Source organism: Pseudochaenichthys georgianus, chromosome 6 (genome assembly GCF_902827115.2).
Source record: "Pseudochaenichthys georgianus chromosome 6, fPseGeo1.2, whole genome shotgun sequence".
Classification (NCBI taxonomy): Eukaryota; Metazoa; Chordata; class Actinopteri; order Perciformes; family Channichthyidae; genus Pseudochaenichthys; species Pseudochaenichthys georgianus.
In genome coordinates, this window is record NC_047508.1 from 29,206,356 (window position 1) to 29,226,361 (window position 20,006).

Consider the following 20,006-nt stretch of genomic DNA (forward strand, 5'->3'; position numbering starts at 1 on the left):
GAGTGGTTGCTTTTAGTTAAAACCAATTAGAAATGACCAGAAATAACAGCGCCTGGAGACAGAGAAGTCATTTTTCTCTTGAGCCTCCCCAGAGAGTTGGCCTCTCCATGGATTAAGTGTTTTAGTATATTAGGGGGCAGCTGATTGGAATCATTGTGCTTTTTTAATCATTACATTTTTTTGCATTTATGGTTTATAGCAGTAAAATAACTAATAAGGCTAAGTGTGTCACTGCAAAAGGGAGAATTGTTTAAATGACTTTGTGTATGAAACTTGGCCTTCCCAAAGACAGTTAAAGTTAGAACAGCACAGAGGTCCTAGAATCAGCCCATCCATCTTGTTGTATGACTTTTGATAACATGAGTTACATTATGGCAAGAGTAACTTTGGATCTTATCCTTGTACTGATGCTGCACTGTACGCTGTTCAACATATACTACATTATTTTATTAAATATATATTAAATACATGTAAACATGCCTAAACAGACTACCTAAACAAGTCACCTAATGAATATTCTAGTTTATTTCAAGCCTGAATTGGTCCTAAATTACATTTGTCCAGCACCAATAATAACAGCAAAACATGTTTTATGAGGCTTATGGTGGCTGCGAAGAGAAACACATTCATTGCTTCTAATTATTTTCTCAGGAATGTAGCAGCAATTTGTCAGTCGGGCAGGGAGCAGCACTTACAAGATGGACTACTGAACGTGGCTACATCTATCATTCCTAAGATGACCATGGCTTAGGCACCATCATTAACCAGCAACCTCAGGAGTAGCCTAAAATTAACATTCCCATACAACTACCATCATTAAGACAGGACAATAACCAAACCTCCTCCTTATAACTTTTTTTTTACCGGTCTTATTAACTGTATGGACTGTGTACTGTTGGTATTCTCCGAGGCCTTCGGTATTGACCTGTCGGTGTCTATCCCGTCCCTCACTGGGCCCTCGTCGGCTCTCCCTGCATCTGGGCCGTTGCGCTGGCTGTGTCCTTGTGTGCGTCGGGTGTGCATCAGTGGCATGTGGAGCAGGCGGCCGGAAGCGAGCCTCCCTGTCTCCCCAGACTGAACAGTGAATGAGGATAAGTGAGGAGCGCCAGTCAATGAATCAAGCAGCAGGAAGGGAGCAGCCAGGGGGGGAGTGTGACGTCCCCACGGGAGAGGCCTCGCATTAGGAACTTCCTCGTCTGTGTGTTTCTGGCACAGGTTAAATGGATCGCTCCCATTAGCGTGCTGAGAGGACAGCTCCATTATATGAAGGAGACTGTAACTTTGAATGTCACGGTGCAACAACCCCAGAGCACGCCTCGTCTCCCAGGGAGGCAGGGTGACAATAACCATCCATGATAATCATTCCCTGTCAGGCTTTAAGGAACCTGAAATTATGACGTACAGCCTGCCATGTGCCTCAGACTTCATTACAGCGCTGTCACTTTGAGACGCCGGCGATGGCACGGCGCTCTACAGCCGGTTGCAGCACTGTGGCTGCCAAAACCCAGACTCACTCTCCTCCTGTCTAAGTGGCATGTTTACAGGATGTGTGCCCCCCTGCAGATAGATGTGGTGGAGGTCACCTGTGCAGTTCCTCTCTTCCTCCATAGCATAGGCGATGTCTCGCCTATGAGAACATATGCTGAATTGTTTACCAATGCTAGGGAAAATATGACTGATCAAAGGCCAAACAGTGACAACTTTCCCTCCTTCCATTGTGACAAATGGTAATGTGGAAATTAGAATTCAGCTGCTCGTGCAGACGACAGGTTTGCCTTTTAACTTCAATATCTTTAGTACCTGTAAAAATAATCTCCCCAAAGCACATTGCTGTTTATTTACGTTGATACTTAAGTTGAAAGCATGTTTACAGCAGCCTGCTAATCAGCCAAGGAGAGATTCACCTCCACGGTGACCTCTGAACCTGCCATCCAGTGGAGAAGACACGAGCTGGCAGGCATTGCCAATGTCAGCGCCCAGAGCAAACTCCTTCTTCCTCACCGCCTGACTCACTCATTGGCTTTGTGGCCCCTTCTCCTTGCCACCTCCAATCACAGTGCCCTGAATGACACACAGAGGAGGAAGTGGGCCCACTAACCGCCCCTCCTGTTCCTATAACCTGCATAGCAACAGGCCAAATGTGCCTTTGCTGTAAAAGGATAGAATTGAGGGTTTCTCTGCAACGCATTTATGAAAGGAATTGTTTTCATATAATTAGGTGTTCATGATGCTGCGTGTGGGAGACAAACTACATTTGTCATGGCTCCTTATTAGACAGACACACACACTCTAACACACACACTCACACAACATGCTTTGGTTGTGTTGGCTGAGTTTCTTTTGGAAGTTTGTGATGTATAGTATGTCTTTCTGTGAATCTGTTTCTTTATTGACTTATTAAAAAACCTTCTAAAAGTATGCTGCAGAGTTTCTGACCAGTAGGTGCAAAGTAGATAAATCATTTGTTTTTCTAGCACAGGCATGAGGACACACTTTCACACCACAAGCATGGTGTTGATGTGGTACACATTTCTGCTGACTGAAGAGGGTATTGCATTTTTGCAATAACACGCCACAACAGTAGCATGGCGGACAAATAAGAGAGGCAACATGTATCGCTGGAAGATTAAAACAAAGCAGGTTTCAAATGGTTTTTCTTCGAATTTGTATTTGGTGGAACATACTGTACACAATCCTTTGTGTAAAGAAATGTCCAAAGATCAGTAAACAAAACTGTTTGTTTACACAAATAATTCCCCAGGGTAGTTTAACAGTAAATATTCCTCCTGAAATAGTTTTGACCTCATGTAGCTTTTAGATATAGGATTTTAACTATTGTGCGGTAAATGTAAGTTAACTAAGTATCAGAATTACACTTTAATGAACATTTCTAGTGGGCTTCATTGTATTTAAAAGGATATATAATGATTATTATGGTTGTTTATGTACTGCATCTTTAAAGTAGCTTTGAAGATCTGAGGTTTTCATGACAATTCACAGTGCCAGATAAGTGTAGACTTTATCAGCTCCCCAGCCTGTGACAGCAGACAGCTCCTGAGTATCTTCAGTGTGGTCTCTGTGGCTAGCATTGGGCGAAAGCACACATGTATAGTAAACACTCTCTCTCTCACGCAGACCTGTGTGTCTTTCACTTCCTTTGTGTTAGAAACATTTTGCAAAGCAAATGGTGGTTTACAACTTCAAGATCTATGGTCGCACTAAAGACACTCAGGCTATTTTTTTCAATGATGTGTCCCATTTTATATGAAATAATTTGCCTATTATTAAATAATAACTGATTGTTCCAGGCTCCCCTAAAATAGTCTGTGAATGTCTGCATGTTGTGTCTGTAACGATGCTCGACAAACAGCCAGGAGAAAGCTGCTTATTTGCTATTTCCTTCTAATACAGTTTCCACTAAGCCCACCAGCTATGTTCCTTACATGGTCTAAGAGGTTGTCTCACCCATCAAAACAAAGAGCCAGTTAACTGCTTGATACAAGCTTGTACAGTTGCCTTGCTTGCAGCACCTTGAGACCACGGCTCTTTAATGGACCATCAGCCCTTGCTGGCATCCATGTCATTTGATTGAATTGTAAAATTAAGACTGGATTGCTGTTTATTTTCTCCTTGCGTAATGTCACAGTTAGACAGAACAGAAGCTTTTGGCCCTGAGCACTGGAAGAATGCTAGAGCTGTATCACAGACTGCTGGCCCTGAGGTGACTGTTTCCCTCTTTCTGCTCCATGGAGTTGATGTTAGTTGTGTTTCTGAGTGTATGTCTATAGGAGGCTGAAGGGCTTATTTGTTTTCCCCCTCGTTGCTCTTTGACTCGTTTCCCCTCAAACGTGTCTGAAACATTGTTATCTCCGGCCAGACGCCTTTTTTACAGAGAGTTATTGAATCATGTCAACTCGCCATCCCCCGAGTTTCAAATGCAAGCTGTAGAAAAATTAGCCATTGCTTCCGCATGACAAGTGGGATCTATTAGTGTGCTATCGCCCTGCAAAGCATGAGCATCCGACGGGCCGCTGGGGACCACGGCTGGCTGCTGGGGCCCACGGCTGGCTGTGCGCTCGTCCGCGTCAGGCTCCTGGGGCATTAGACCAATGTTACAGACAGGAGAAACAGCAAGAACCAAAGTGGCTCACTCGATGAGTTGACACCCGAAGGGGCGAGGAAAGGCAGCATGAGCAGTGGCAGCCCCGCTCCACCTCAGCCTCCGCCAGGTCTGACTCACAGCGCTCAGGCTGGCAACTTGTTTGATAAGCAGTTTGCAAAAACACACAACACTGTTTCTTATCTATGGTTTATCAAATATGTTCTACATCTACTGGTTTATATTGTCTCTCAGCTTGAGGTTTATATTAAACTGGTGAGTTTAATTGTAGGAAGACTAAAGATGATTATGATTTAGATCCCTCATCTTCTACGCCTCAGTGCTGATTTAATTGCAGCGCCGCTTGCTAATATGTTTGACCTTACTCTTATATGCAGTATAATTCTACATATATGGAAGGTTGTCTCATTGATTAAAATAGTTACCGTCCAAATTCCAAACTACCTGCTTGGCTAAATGATTGGACTCTTTAATGGACTCAGCACAGGCTTGTCTGGAAGTAATATTAGCCTTTAATGGCTGAATTTAGACAATTACATGACCCTGTTACTGCCTCGTGACATTGTCAGTGCTCTGCTTTTTATTACTTATTAAAGCTTTCGAGATCATGAACGTTGCCATTTTCTTGAAAAGGATAACGAGTCTATGATTTTCTGTCTAGAGGGGTTGATTTTAATGGTGCAAACATATTATTTTATCAGGAAAGGTGTCACACTAGGGTCTGTGTTGGGTCTTTTTAATTTTCCTAGTGAATCACTTTTATTAGTTATTAATTACTTTGCCTCTGTGATTATTTCAATTTGATTGTAATGCTTTTGATTCTCTTATCAATCACGATTTTCTTAAAATAATAATAAACCATTCATTGGTTAACAGCTTCCTTGTCTATTAAATGTGCATGCAAATATGTTCCTGTTATTCTGACTTCATTTGTCTTTGATTGTTTTGATTTACGCTTATGTGTTGTGCTTTTTTTATATGTTTTTTGTACATTATTGTATACATTGAAAAAGAGATCCTAATCTCAATGAGACTACTTGATTAAATATAGGATTAAAACAACAACATTGAGATCAAAGTGCCTCCATCCAGCTCTGGGCCAAAGGCTTAGTCATGTGCTCAGGTCCAATCAGTGTGACTGCCCAGCAGAATTAGCATTCCAAATGTAGTTTGTTTTAGTATAATTTTTGTATTCATTGCCCGCAGAGGATAGAGTTTCACCACCTTGTCGTGGATGTTGATGTAGCATGGCCTCAGGTCAGACACCAGCATACACAAATAATTGCCCTGGGCCTGCCACCTCGGTGACCTTGGACAGTGACAGTCTGTTGGACCACAGGGTCTACCTCTTCATCATCACCATCCTCACCCTTAAGCAGAGCTCCGTATAAAATATATTTTGTGTTTGATATTTTACCGTTGTTTCCTATGTATGCTTAATGGTTTCTTTGTGTTCTCTTTGCAGGTATCTCAGTAACAAAGAAGACACATACCTGTGAGTACAAATGTTTTTTTGTAATTACTTTTCTTTTCTGTTGTGCTACAATTTGAGGCTGTGAAAGTGTTGTTTGATTCTCAGAAAAGCTCTTCACACTAAATGGGAAGAAACAAATGTGCTGTTCTTCAATACAGTACAGTTGATAAGATCACCTTGTTTCTATCTCTGCTGACTCTCCTTTCTTCAGTGCCTACAGTATATGCATATTGTAGCCTCACTAGTATTGCAATAAACCAATACCTTCAATTATATCCGTGCCATCCGCTTCACTCTTTCGTATTTTTCTATCCTGGAGAGAATTTGATGATAACCCCAGAGGAAATTAAAATGCGATGCAGTCTCATGACTGTTTGATAATCATGCACAGTTAAATCAGACACTGTGCTGAAGCACCTCTTTGTTTTCTGCAAGGCCTTGCAGCCGAGCAACGCGGATGTGGTATTGTGTGGTGGTTTGTAACTTCTAAGGCTGCATTAACTACCAAGAGTTTGTATTCTTCAAGCACAGATCATATCACTGCAATTGAAAGATACATACACAGTATATGACACGTCTCACATGTGAGATACAAGACTTCTTTGTGCACTACGAAAATAGTACACAGGCTTCGACTTGTCTAACCAACACTGCCTTTTCAATTTTAGTCAGATCATGAAGAATTGATGAACAGACAAACCTGTAGAAATCAATGATTTCCAGGAGATTTGTAGTGTAGTCTGACACGTGTGAAGTGCAATCGAAAAGTCATGTAAAAATGCTTTTGTGTAGTGCACTGCAGTGTGTCTGTGTATGTGTGTGTGTACAGCTATGTGTGTGTGTTCATACCCCACTGTGTGAACGGAAGAAACTAGCCCTGAAGGCTATCCTTTCCCTCTGATCACTCTGATGAAACTTGTGGAGAGGGAAGGCCAGAGGGCTTTTCTGTAAGAGCGGTCGGAGTGTTTCAGATTGCGAGAGGCTGCATCTCGCCCTGTAAAACACCCCGGCTCTTTCTTACATCAGACAGAGGGGCAAAGGATATGATCTTCTGCGCTAGACAGCTCTACCTTACTCAAACAGCCCGTCAAAATAGCAGCATGATTGTGTGTTAAGCTATTTGCTTGTCTGGAGGGTCTGTGGTATTTAGGTTTTGATGTGTGTGTGTGTGCTTGCTCGTGTTTGTGTCAGAATATCTTCAAGGTAGAACAGAAACGCTTTGACCCACCATCCACCGCTCCACTATCTTAATTAGTGCAGCACTAAGCACCTCTACACCGGAAGGTGGCTCATATCAAAGAGCATGATTTAGGTGTCTTGGGTTCAAAGCCCTGGGCAGAGACTGGACTACGCTCTCTCATATCAGTGAGAAATATTCAAATCTTGTCCATGTGCGGAAATCAAAGTAAAGCCCCTTAACAAGTAGTTGATTGCTGTGCCTCACAGACGGGAAGCGGCAGTTAAACCTTGTCAGAGTTGTGTGCACAAGAAGAAGTTCAAGGGGCCAGTTAATGGTCATTGAGAATATGGAGGGGAGGTCTTTCTCAGAGAAGCCTAGTGATTAAATGGCTGCTGGAGTAATAATGAGGGACACCGCTCTGCCCTAATAATCGGGCTGTAGATCAATTTCCAGTGCACACTGCCACTCGTAATGTGAGCTTGGCAGTCATGCTTTTATGTGCATGTGTGTGCAAGTGTGTGTGTTTTAGGAGGTCTTCCTAGTCCAACCCAGACCACAGGGATGGGCCGTGTCTCTGACTAACTCCCCACTCTGCCTGAGTGATCAAACTGCTGGAAGCTCCCCGCCATGCCAGTCCCCTCATCAATATAAATTACAGGGGCAGCTGTTCACTGGCAGCCTCTCCTCTCCTCTCCTTTTCCTCTCCTCTCCTTTTCCTCTCCTCCTTCTTTTCCCTCTTCCATCCACCAGGCTGGACTAATCACCAAGCCATCAGAAGGTGAAGCATGCTAGATGAAAACAGATACTTATATCATTGTGCCAATGACTGTCTCCCCACTCTGACTGTTAAAAGGACTTCAGTAGATTTACAGTGTGAGGCATCACCCTTTTTTCTTTCTCCCTTCTCACTTGTTTTTTTACTTCACCATAACGGGTGGTCCCTTGCCAACTCTGTCTTTAACCACAAAGCTATAGTTCTCAGCAAGAAGTCAGCTGTGGTTTTCCTGTAAAGTTCCCTGACAGTTTTATATATGCTCTGTTGTATTGACTTAAGTAGAAATGGATGTGTCCCTTAAACTGCCTGGGACGTGGTGATAGCAAAAGATCAAGGGCTTAGTTTGTAGTTTTACTTTGACGCCGGACACCAGATACACAGTGTCACCTTCTCCTACCTCAGCGAGGCAGCGTTGCTTATAGATGAGTGTCTGTTTGGACCTGTTGAGAGATATGGTGTGGAGCGGAGGATCAGATGCAGCAGCTGATTACTCTGAGATTATACGTCTCACCTCTAATCTACCATCAGCAGTCTGGGACTCTGTCTCACAGCTCGAGAAGCAGAGCGCTAGCTACCGCTCTCACACAGGTCGTGTAGCCAGGATGCTCTTCCACGAACAGAGCAGATCTCCTGATTACCAACAGCTAATCCTCTCTCTCTCTCTCTCTCTCTCTCTCTCTCTCTCTTGCAGCTGTAGATGTACAATATACTGATGTCTGACTGACTATGATCAGTATATCAAGTTGCTTGTTTTTTTAAAGTATGCTTTATAACAGACTTGAAAATACATACAACATAAAAGTTTGCAATGCTAAACAAAACCTTACAATGTTTTAAGAAAACTTGTCCTGAAAACTATTGAGCTGAATTTTCAGTATTAACTCGTGCTGAAAAATGTTAGCATCCGAAACACACTTTAAATTAAACAAATATAATTCAAACACTATTCATTCATTGTCACTGTATTTTATTATATTTCACGGTGTCATTCTGCCAGTTCACTGTAGTAATGCGTGCTCTATGAAGTGTGTGCTTGAGTTTAGTTTAGGAAAAGAGTGGCCAGAGGGAGGCAGTAGTACAAATGTAACTCCGGGAAGAGAGAAAAGAGACGGATGAGGCTTCCTCTCTGCAGTCTTACAGATGCGTTGTAGAGGGTCCCAGTTTTTTCACCCTATATTTATCTCCATTTTGGTGACAGTCTCCTTACACTGATTGAGAAACATGGCCTCGCTCCTGCATCTTCATTTATTTGCTAGCAGCCTGTATTGAGTTTCTCTCGTCAGTCTCACACAGCAATAACACAACCAGTCTGTGTTAAAGGAACTAGATGATTTCCATTCTTTTCACTGTGTGCAGAGTTATAGTGCAATGATATCAGTCATTGAGCATACTCAACGTTATAAAGCAAGAGTTTGTTGATTTCATGTCTTTATGCATTTGCATTTTCTCTCATAAAAGTAGTGTATGTTTGGAACAATATACTAACAGCATTATTAATCTCAATAATACTCTTTGTGATCACATAGCTCAATGGCAGCTTTTCCCTCCGTAAAGCATCTGAGAATGTGGAATGCTAAGCATCGGCTCTGTGAGTTGTGATATTTTCAGTTAATCAAACATGAGATTGATGGTGCTTAATAGTGCTGTGCATTGCCAATTTAGGAGAATAATATGTCCCAGTTGCTGTCTAATTTTGCTTGGCAACAGGCGCACTCCTGTGGAATCGCCTGAGGCGGTGTGAGTTGTCTCTGCATAGCTCAGTGTTCCATGCTCAGTGGCTGTTTGAAGGTATTTCATCACATTGTTGCCTTGATTCTGCTCTGTGGGGATTTGTTAGTTGCACTCATGTGGGAAGTGCATCCAGTACATTGTTAAGCTATGGCTGATAATGAAGATCAGCCAGCCAGAGTCCCCTGAGCTGCGCACAGAGAGAGATAGTCTGGTGAGACGCGCAGCACAGACATAGTGGAGCAGGACGAGCACACACAGCAGTACACACAGACGCAGAAGAATCATCAGCACAAAGCATACAACACTGAGCTGTGCTGTAGTGTATTAGAGAAAGAAACACAATACAATAGTGAATTATATTATTATCATATATGTTATACTCTGTTGTTCTTATACGAAACATTACTCCAAGTTTGTAAAATTGGAATTATTATGTTTAAAGGTTGTTTGAGCAACGATGAAAATATTTTAATGTTGTATCCTTTTTTGTTAGGATTGAAATTGGTAGTGCGAGGCCCCAGTACGCACAGCCACTCTTCGTTATTTGATTCTCAGCATGGTGCCAGAACTCCTTGTTTCCTTTTCTCCCAGAGCAACATTGACCGCTTAAATTGACACAATCTTTTTCTCCCTCTGTACTGTAGGTTATGTTTCATCTTACTCTATTTGTTTGTGCCACGAAAAGAGTATTCTTTTTGGACATTTTGGTATAATCTATAATAGACGGCTATTTTTTTTCTGAAATAGGTCAGTGTAATCACAACAGTGAGCGATGGACAGTCACTATAAAAGGGAAATCAATAGAGCTATCTATTTGTCGTAAACCAGGCCAGCGTGATTTTTCTCAATTCGTCCTCTGCTTCCATTTCCTCTCCAACACAATATGGCAGTTTGTCGTTTTTCAGTATTTGCAATTTTGTAAAATTGCAAATGGCCTTTGTACATGCCTCTTTTCTTTTTGCATATGTTTCTCTGGGTATGGAAGCTTCTTTTTTGTATCGCCTCCTGGGGGCCCAGGGTGTTTTATAAGGAGGAGAATGGTAAGGAGAACTGTAGGGGTGCACGGCCACTTTTTTGTGGGGGGGCTCTGCTTTTGTTGGCTCCTAATCTGGTTCTTCTCTTGGTGCCGGCTCTTTCAGAGAATTTGAGCCGGAGCGAAGAGAGGCCTCGTCAGCTTTTCCTCACGCTTACTCTTTTGTGTCTCAACGAAAACTGAAAGGCCCTGTCTTGAAGTGTTGTCAGACCGGAAAACAAGAGTAAATGACATGTGACAAGGACACAATGCTCGGCTGGGCCAGCCAAAGTAAGTGGCCCCATCTGCTGCGGGCGATTTCTCTTCTGCCGCCTGTCTGCCACCTCAGGTGAGAGGGGCCGGGGGCTAGGCGGGGAAGGTGGCGTCTGCCAGGCGAAGCAGTTGGCATGGCTGGAAGGGCACGGACGGCCCGGCGGCAAACAGTCGGCCAGACTTTGCACGAGCGCAGGTTATCCGTCACTCATCAGGTTTCCGATGTCTCATCACTTTCCCATGGTGTACACAAAATCAGCGCAGGACAAGAGTGTCAGCATGTAATGAAAGGTTTGATTCATGGAGGGCAACAGAGGCGGAGGTCATGGAGCTCCTCCAGATATGATCCTGACTGATGCTGATGGGGAAGCTTTAAGATGTGGGCCATAATTAAATGTCCTTGTGCCATCATCAAGTTCCTCAGTCACAGCGATACATATTGACTATCTCCTTCTCGGAGCTTATCACTCTGACCAGCATGTATCTGATATTAATGGTCTTCACTTCTCACTGAACTGAACTTTGAGACAGAATTAGACTAAAGTGAAGTGGAACAAAATAAAACTCTTATCAGAAATATCCCATTGTGGATTTTAAGGATGGGAAAACTCTGATGCAATATTATGCATGAATAAAGACGGCTACAATTTACATATATAATTTCATTCCTGAATTATTCAAAAGAATGTTGTTGAATAAACCATGCAACGAGTAAGATGTCCCATATAAAAAATATTTTTGAAATATCTTGGAAGCACCATTTCAAGAACAATCAGAATTGTCACAGTGCAGCAAAGAAAAAAGAATTTTTTTTTGGGACAAAACACGACAAAATAGACTGTTTGTATACCCAGCATGAAATGTTTATTTAAACTTAATTAGATACATTCAAAGTTAGGATCACATCTTTCTGGCGAATAATGTTATTCTACTCAGACACTAAAGAAGAAGAAAAAAAAGTTACATCGACAGAGAAGAAAGCAGACGTGCTCACAAAAGCTTTCGGTGATATTATACATTGACATTTGTGCTGATCGCATTGTGCACATTTTGTTGAATCTGCTTTATTAGAGGAAGGCTGTTTTTTCCCCGTTGCTATTAATTTGTGTTTCTGTGGGTGTGCAGTGGGAGAACAGAGGGATGCGGTTAACCCATTGTGAAGTTAGCCGTCATCATTAAGATTCTACAGATAACAGGCATGCGGATTTCTCCTGCTCAGCATTATAGGATCCCAGACATCAAAGGCAGGTTTTTATTCTACTGTGTCTGCAGCAGAAGAGGAAAAAAAAGAGGAAAGGAGACATGGAGTCAGGAAAATAAGGCAAATTGGGAGAAGAGAGGAGAGCATGTATACCTGCGCGAGTCAGGTGACCCAGTGCTCTTTAATGTGTGTGTGTGCCACAGAGGGTCCCTCCTGCATAGTTAGCTCCTTGCTAAATTGGCGTCCTCTCTGATTAAGTGGCACAGTCCTTTATAACGCCGCGGCCGACTGCAGGTTGGTTCACTTTAAAGATCAAGTTCATTTCTCAACATGGTCATTAAAGTGCAGGTCTGCCTAATTCAAATCAATTCACCTACTGTACATGTTTTTTTCCCCTTTCTAACATGCAAAATAATTGTCAGTTTATACTTTCGTCTAGCCTCTTTTGAAATCCAGTCTATGTAAAGGAATCTTGTAATCATATTTCCAGTTCTACAACAATACAACATCACAATGAAGCGCCCCTTAATTCAGATGACTTTCTCTTTCAACTTGGCACCATTATGCTTTTGCCATTACATCAGCGTGAGCTGTTCTTCAGTGAGAGTATTGAACGTACAAGAGAGAGAAATATGCTGTTCTCCAGTATTGTGCTGGATTACAGAATCAAGGTCGACTCACAAGACACAGAGCAGCATTATCCCTTAATCCTGTGTTTTGGTTTCAAATAGCCTTTTTACACCTAATCTAAGTAGTAAAATGACAAACATGAATACTGAGGTAGGTATTTAAATGTGCATTACCTGCTATGTTATGGTCAAAGGCTTATGCTGACTTAGAGTGGCTCTGTATTCTGTAAAAGAACAGACGACCACGTGTTTGCCTCTTATTTTGTTGCCTTGTATTATAGAAGTCTTGGGAGTCTTGTGATGAAATATCCCCAGGCGGTTTCAGATGGATAAGTCGAGAACTTTTCATCTTAACTATGAGTCATTTGTTTGTTTTTCTCTAGATACATATTTTCTTCTTTTTTTGTTGTTGCTTTTACACTTAGTATTTTGAATGAAGATACCATTCCTCCTTGCATTAACCTCTCACTAAGTTGCACCTGGCCTGCTGTACTTGTGCGCTGTGCGGACAAGGATCCCTGAGTCAACAGATCTAGCGGGTACACCAGTTCCGAGGCAGTGCCCCCCCCCTCTCCAGGTCTTACTGTGTCCGTCAGGCTCAGCTGTGGCAGAGCTGGAGGAAACTTAACGGTGCTGTGAAAGACTAAAAGTGGGCCATCCGCTGCTGCCTCCTGTTGACCTACCTTGTTCAGAGGGTCCAGGTACAGACTGATGACAGGACTCCCCCTCAGCGGACCACATTACTAATGTGTGAGGGTGCAAGAGGAGCACACCCAGTGATGAATCACTCCCCTGCACCAATGGCATCCTCATAAGTCAAGAGGAAAAGTGTTGAGAGAGCGCCCAGTAAAAGAGCTCCTTCGTCCCGTCCACCATAGAGAAACTCCATCCAGGCGGCCCCATGTAGGGGACGGGGGGGGGCTAAGTGGTACAAGTCGCACATAGCCTGAAGATCTCCCTCAATCTTGAGAAAACATTAGTCCCTCTGGTGGTTCCCTTGTTTTTATAAAGATCATAGAACTGAAAAGTAACTTTCATGCTTCAACAGAGCCGCTTTTAATAAATGAGAGTAATCTACATTACGTTGATCTGGACTGCCTCAGCGGACCCTCTGCATTACCTGGAGTCACAGGGAGAACATTTAATATGTGTTAGTTTAAGCTAAAACCGTTTTCTTCTTAGGCTTTCTGTGCCGAGCAGTCACAGGAAACGGCTCTGCCTCATTACTCACTTTGGAGTTTCAATAGAGAGAATAATGGTGGAATTGTTCAGCTTAAAAGCAGGAAAAATAAATGATATAAATGTTGGAAATAGATTGTCTTCTACTGAGAACTTCTTTAATAACACGACTATTGTACATTTGAGTTTTCTTTCTCTATGATCTTATTTTCTTCTATAGCCTTAAGCCAGAAGGTTAACTATTTTAGTTTACACGCCTACCTCCCCCAGAGCTTATGTCGGGCTATATTGGTGATGTTAGGGGAGTGTATAAGTTTGACGCTGGGTAATACATCACACACTCCAGGGGGTCTCCCTGGTATGCTCCTCAATAATGAAGTTCATTCGTTAACTTCTCCCTCAAAGGCCAAGCTCCCCTGCTGCCCTTTTCAACAGCTATCGCAACTCTTACTAGAGTCACACCACTAACAGAAAAAAGAAAAAACACATCATCATGGTTTTCCCCTCGACAGGCTCAGTGGTTGCATTTGCAGGGCATGAAGAATAAGCAGGTCCATTACCAATCCCTCATGCCTGGTTATAGCCATAATTATCACAGGGAGAATGACCTGCTCTGTTTGGTTTGCGGTGGAGGGGCTGCGCCTTCCTAATCACCTCCTCCTTCCCTCCTGCCGTCCTCCTGCCATGGAGATGGAGCTGGTTTTGGGGTAGTCTTGCCAGTTCATTAGAATTCACAGGGTTCCACCTCCCTGCCTAGCCAGGCTAAGCCTCTCACACTGACTGCCATGCCTGCGATAATCTCCCCTCCTCGTTCCCTTTCGCTCCTTCTCTCTCTTTCCTCCTATCCCTTTCCATTCTGTCCCCAAGGGCAGCTTCGCACAAAGGAGATGCAGTGCAATTCATTGTTAAATCTGATTTCTATTGATCTATTGAAACATTGTTCCGTGAGATATATGATAGCACTCCAGCCGCGCTGATGATCCCTCCTTAACACTGCCTTTTCATCTGATAAACCAAATAAATAAACTGATTTATTCCAGGCACTAAAATTATAACCTTTGTTGAAAGTATTTTTTCAAGGCTGTATCAATCAACTGAACATCCAGTTCCAGTGAGCAGATTGTAAACACTGTTGCTGCTGCTGCTGCTGCGCCCACCGACCGGCAGACATGGCATTTCACTTAGCTTAAATCGAGCAGAGAAATAACAGTGACAACTTGGCTGCCACGAAACAAAACAGTGACTAAAAAGTAGGCCTTTTGATGTTTTAATTTAAGTGAAGTGCTTATTATATTGCTCACAGACTCTCGTCACCTGTGAATGTTAAGCAGGTATGCAAGTCTGCCTTTAATCATATGAAGTGTGGTCAGTCTGTGGAGGACACATTGGCTTTGTTACCACAGTGACAGTACTTAACATTTGTTTCTCTTTGACTAAACCATTTGATTGAATTGATTTGGAGGCTCATATGTTTGTGTTTGTTCAGAAAAAAAAAGATTTAAATTATACTATAAATAACCGTGACAGTAAAACAAAAGGCTATAGCCCTGTCAACCACTCACTATAAGTACTGTGTTGTTGATTCACATTACATGACAGTTGACGGGTGTACACTTCACCTATGTAGGAATTAGATACTTTCATATTTCTTCCTTTTGACCCTGCTGTTCTATAAATATTGTGACTGTGTGTGTGTTGAGTGACAGAGAGAATAGTGCTGAGCTGGCCCCGGGGTTGCTGGGTATATAAAGGAGGGCAGTGTATACAGTCACCTGATCAGAGTGTTACTGTTAAGATTGTAAAAAGCACAAGACTTACCTACAGCTGCTACCTTTTAGACTAGACACACTGCTTTGCTCCATGGAAAATCCATTAGCTGTAATGAGTTAACAGCATTCCCCGTAGCCACACAGAATAAACCCACAGCAGCTGCATGTAGTATGTTTTTAAACTCTCACTTCTCTTATTTAAACTAGTCTTTAAATGCAACCCCCAACAGTCCGCTGGACATAGTGTCCTCTATTTCCACTGAAATAGATATTCCCTTTGTTGTCTGTGTGATTTATTGAAGTCTTCCCACAAGTGGAAGCCCCCAGGAAATTGCCTGGAATGGCCCTAAATTGGTTTATGATTGTGTGGTGTGGGCTGGTGCTGTTATGGTTCTAATATTATGCCCTCCTCTCCTTGGCATCTATATTAAATTGATCTGTATTGTTTTCATGGAGTGCCCGTTGAAGCTTGTTAATTCTACCGCTGCTTCAGGCGGAGAATTGCGGTTCCAAACACCCAGGTGGCTCTGGTGGTGGAATAAAAAGCCTGAACTCACAACAAGATCGAGGCACCGAATGAGGAAGTCCATAACTGTTTATCCTGTGGGGTCAGAGGCTGAGGAGTAGATGTTTGCGGCCGGTCCGGAGCTGTTAGAGTTAACATGGATCAGCCGCATGCTGAGCGTGGTGTGGCTACTGACAGACTGCTAATGAGGCCATTATCAGCCCCTCTCCTCTCCTCCAGGGGCACCATGGAGGCTCTGTACCTCATCTCAATTGAATACCAATCCACAGGGCTTGTTTACAGTAAATACATTTGCTTGAATTAATCTAAGAGGAGTGCGGGACTCATGACCGGGCTGGTCTAGATGCACAAACACAGTATAGTGTCTGTACCAGTCATCGCAACTGCCTTCGTTAGATTTAGATGAATTGTCCCAGAGGGACATTTGTTTTCACAAGCGCTACACAGAAACATACATGCATAGACAAAGCAACACACTCATGGACAGCACCGGGAATGTTCCTGCATTCATTAAATGATCCCCGCTCACAACAGTGTTAGTGAGGACGGTTGTTGAGCAGAAACGACAACACTCCCACTGAATTAAGCTCTTCGACTTATATTTCAAATGTAGATGTAAAGAAATTAAATAAAATCACTCTATTGATGGCTACTCATCAGTGATCCCCACATTATTACCTGCTGACATTTTGACCATCAGAGTCTTTGTGGCTTAATCAATGCACTAATGAAAAAGTATCAGCAGGGTATTGGCATACTGTCCCTGCTAATGTGGAGCAGTCAAGGGAGAGCATGATCAAGAGCAAATGAAGCAGCTTTGCAGGAAACATTTCTCCTTAGGGAGGCCTGGTCTTTTAAGCACAATTATATACAGTTGGAGGCAGTATATTTGTTGTTGAGCTGAAAGCGTGGAACAACATCAAGATTGTTTTACAAGCTTTTTCTCAAAGGATCGTTGTGGTACAATGACAATTAATGTTATTGTATTTGTGGAGCTCACAGTATTGGAAAAAACTATTTTTGATTCCTTTATGAAATATAGAAAGAGATGACATTAGATGGGGGTACAGAGAGATAACGGACATTGTGCATCATGGTCATACTCTTTACCCTACATAATATAGAATACTGTGAACAGTTTTTACAAAAACTTTTTCTTTAGTAAAAAGTATTTTGGATTTTATTTTGTAATGTTGGTAAGCCAACCCTTTAAACGGGAAAGTGTAGATGGAGAAGGCAAATTAAGGGACAATGGGGTACCTTGTAGTACACAGAAAAGTTCTGCAGCTCTCAAGTACACTTTCTTTCTATCCCACATTGATTTTGAAACAACATTTAAAGGTATTTCTTTTTTTATTGATGGAAGTAGCCAGTTGTGTAAGTTGTTTCATTACTCTCCTAACATAGAGAGATTTCTCTGAGATCATCACTTATTCACAAGATTGTAGGAAGACAAAACATGAGCTCCTTCCAACTCTCTCCTGGCACTCAGACGGTTATATAGATGTTATCCTCTTCTCAGAGGCTCTTGGATAACCAGCTAGCAGACACAACCCTTAACCATAGCTCACAGTGTATTGAGAAAGAATTTTAGAGCAGGCAGTTTCTGAGAAACAACCACAGATAGTGGCAGTTCAACATGTTCCTGTGTGGGACTTGTCCCTGACTCATCTGGTGAACTTTGAAGATCTAATGGGGAGACAGCAGCATGGCAACGAGACAACTGCTCTGTCTCTGACAATACATTGTTTTCAATAGTTTACCACGGCCTGTCTACGTGTAATTTGTAACCCAGGCACGCTTCATTTGATGCTATCAGCCTCTGAATGATATTTTGTTCATTAGACGATGCGCAATAAGAGACCAGTGTTGACACAATGTGAGTTAATGTGTTTAGTGTCTCTAATGGATCATAGAGGTCCTAATGAAACATTGTCATGGGAAGATTTATGTTGCAAGCTGCTGAGCCTCATTTCCATTTGATATGTGGTTAGAACAAGTACCTTTATTCAATGAACAGAACACAATAGAAGGCATACAATGAACATAGATATTTAGTGTAAAAGGGGAATAAATAATAAATCCAAATGTCTCTTACAATCGCATTGTTAATGTGAAATGCTTGCCCTTTAGAGGCTTTGAACATGTCTTGCAAAGATACAGTGCTGCTGTGTTATTCATATCATACCTCTGTAGCGAATGTGAAACATTTTAAATATTCCTTGCATAAAAAAAACACTTTTTCCTTTTAATTTTTAGTTTACAAATATTGGAGCGCTTGAAACCGAAGCTGCATGATGTTTTTCTTGAGACGAGATGATATGAGCGCCAGCTTATTCATGGAAATGCCAAATGCAACGTGGTTATTGGCCAAGGCTGGATTGCACTAAAACCAGAATATTGTATCAGAGAGAGGCAGCTGGTTAGGAGTCAGAACAGATTATCATATGAGAGAGGATGAGCGAGGAGAGGGGGAGGAGAGAGACAGAGAGGTAGGGACTGGAATGGGAAGCAGGGGGCGAGAGCGAGGGGCACAGTGGGGAGAGAAGGAGAAATTATAGCAGGAAACTCATCGCCCAGTCGCTGTGGGGTGGAGGGGATCATCCAAACTCTTCCGTCACTATCTACCCTTCTTCACCTGTCAAAAAGAGTGTGTGAAAGCCGTCGGTGTGTGTGAAAGTGAAAGAGGGGCATGCGGGTCCTCTGAGAGGTCAGGGGAGGAAGCTGAGGCTCCACTCATCTTCTCGCTGTGTATGGCCCACCGCTGCTCGCAGACATCTGGCCTCACACTGATCACTCAAATCTACAGACAGGGAGGAGGAGGAGAAGAGCGCATCCATCTTTGAGCCACATAAAAAAAATTACAGATCCCTCTCTTATCTATCCTCTTCACTCCTTTATTATAACTTCCTCTCTCTGTTGTTCCCTTAGCTTATTTCTCCTTCACCCCTCTCTCAACCCAGCCTAGCGTTTTATTCCCTCTTTGACTTTTCTCTCAATTTTTTTTAAAAAGAAGAAAAAGAGTAGAAGGGACAGAAGAAGAGCGTGAAAAACTGATGTCTGCAAAAACTGACTTTATCCGTGCACTAAAAAGATAAGTCAGAGGAGATGGCGAGAGTGTGCTGTGTCTAGCAAGCCGGTACACAAGGCTCTGACTGCAATCAGGGGAAGAGGGCCAGCTTCCCTGCCTGAGCTCTCAGCGCCCCTACTGGCTGCCTGCTGTGCCAATCAAAGGCTAGTGGGTGGGGAGCAGTCAGACATGAACACTGATGTCACAGTCACATGGATTCTGGTGTGGTCATGCTCGGAGGCTGAGAGACAGAGCTGTGCTGGCCAGCTGCTGCTGAGACAGCAGTGGAGGGCTTTGCGCTGGTGATAGTGGTTCTCTTATGGACTCGAAGCTTAATGATGTATTTTGTGATTTCAGCTATGAAAGGTAAGAGCAAAACGCATGCTTATCCTGCATCCTGAGTAACAAGTAGGGAAGTACGGCTCCGCTATTCATAGCCTGCCAACTCTTTGCATTTCATTTGCAAGGCATGTGTGTGACAGAGAGAGAGTGAGAGGGGGAGGGAGGGAGGGAGACATACTGTAAAACAATGCTTTAAAATGTGTTTAAGTGAATGATACTTTCTTTACATTTATTTGCATGCATGAACAGATTTGTCTTTATTTGTTTTAAATCAGAGTAAGAGCCTGAGCTGTAATTATTTAACTTCTAAAATGTAAAAAGGTACTTTTTGGATTTGGATGTTTTCGTGTTATGTGAGTGTTTCCTGGCTGCCACTGTTGTGTGGTGTGCTGAGGAAACCACAGCCGGTGTAATCTTTGCACGTCTCTGACAAGAACAGCTCCTGAGCAGAAGTTTTTTTGGCATAGATATAAGGTAGCATGCAGGGAGAGGGGGCAAAGGGTCGTAAAGGGTGGGGGGGGTTCCTGTCGCTTTTCCTTTCTGCCCCGTTCTTAATCCTGTTGTTCCAGTCCAGAGGAAGTGTCTGTTCCGCGGGAAGATGTGCGTGGCAGTGCTAAACGTGGGTTGCAGACGGGCGACAAGACACTGGCACGACTGGCAGACTTTGATTCTATGAGTTGATACCGGTGCATGTGTGTGTTCATCTGTGTGTGATAGTGTGTTGT

General features: G+C 42.8%; 1 protein-coding gene across 2 annotated transcripts in view; it reads left to right on the forward strand.

The window, feature by feature from the left end:
- roraa (RAR-related orphan receptor A, paralog a) overlaps positions 1-20,006 on the forward strand; it is a 180,759-nt gene that overhangs the window by 116,744 nt on the left and 44,009 nt on the right. The window contains exon 2 of one of the 2 annotated variants that reach the window (XM_034085249.2): positions 5,586-5,615. In XM_034085249.2, coding sequence (XP_033941140.1) covers positions 5,586-5,615 — 30 coding nt within the window. Of the gene's footprint in view, positions 1-5,585; positions 5,616-19,175; positions 19,306-20,006 lie in introns of those variants that run through there. The other variant, XM_034085250.2, reaches the window with a different exon arrangement.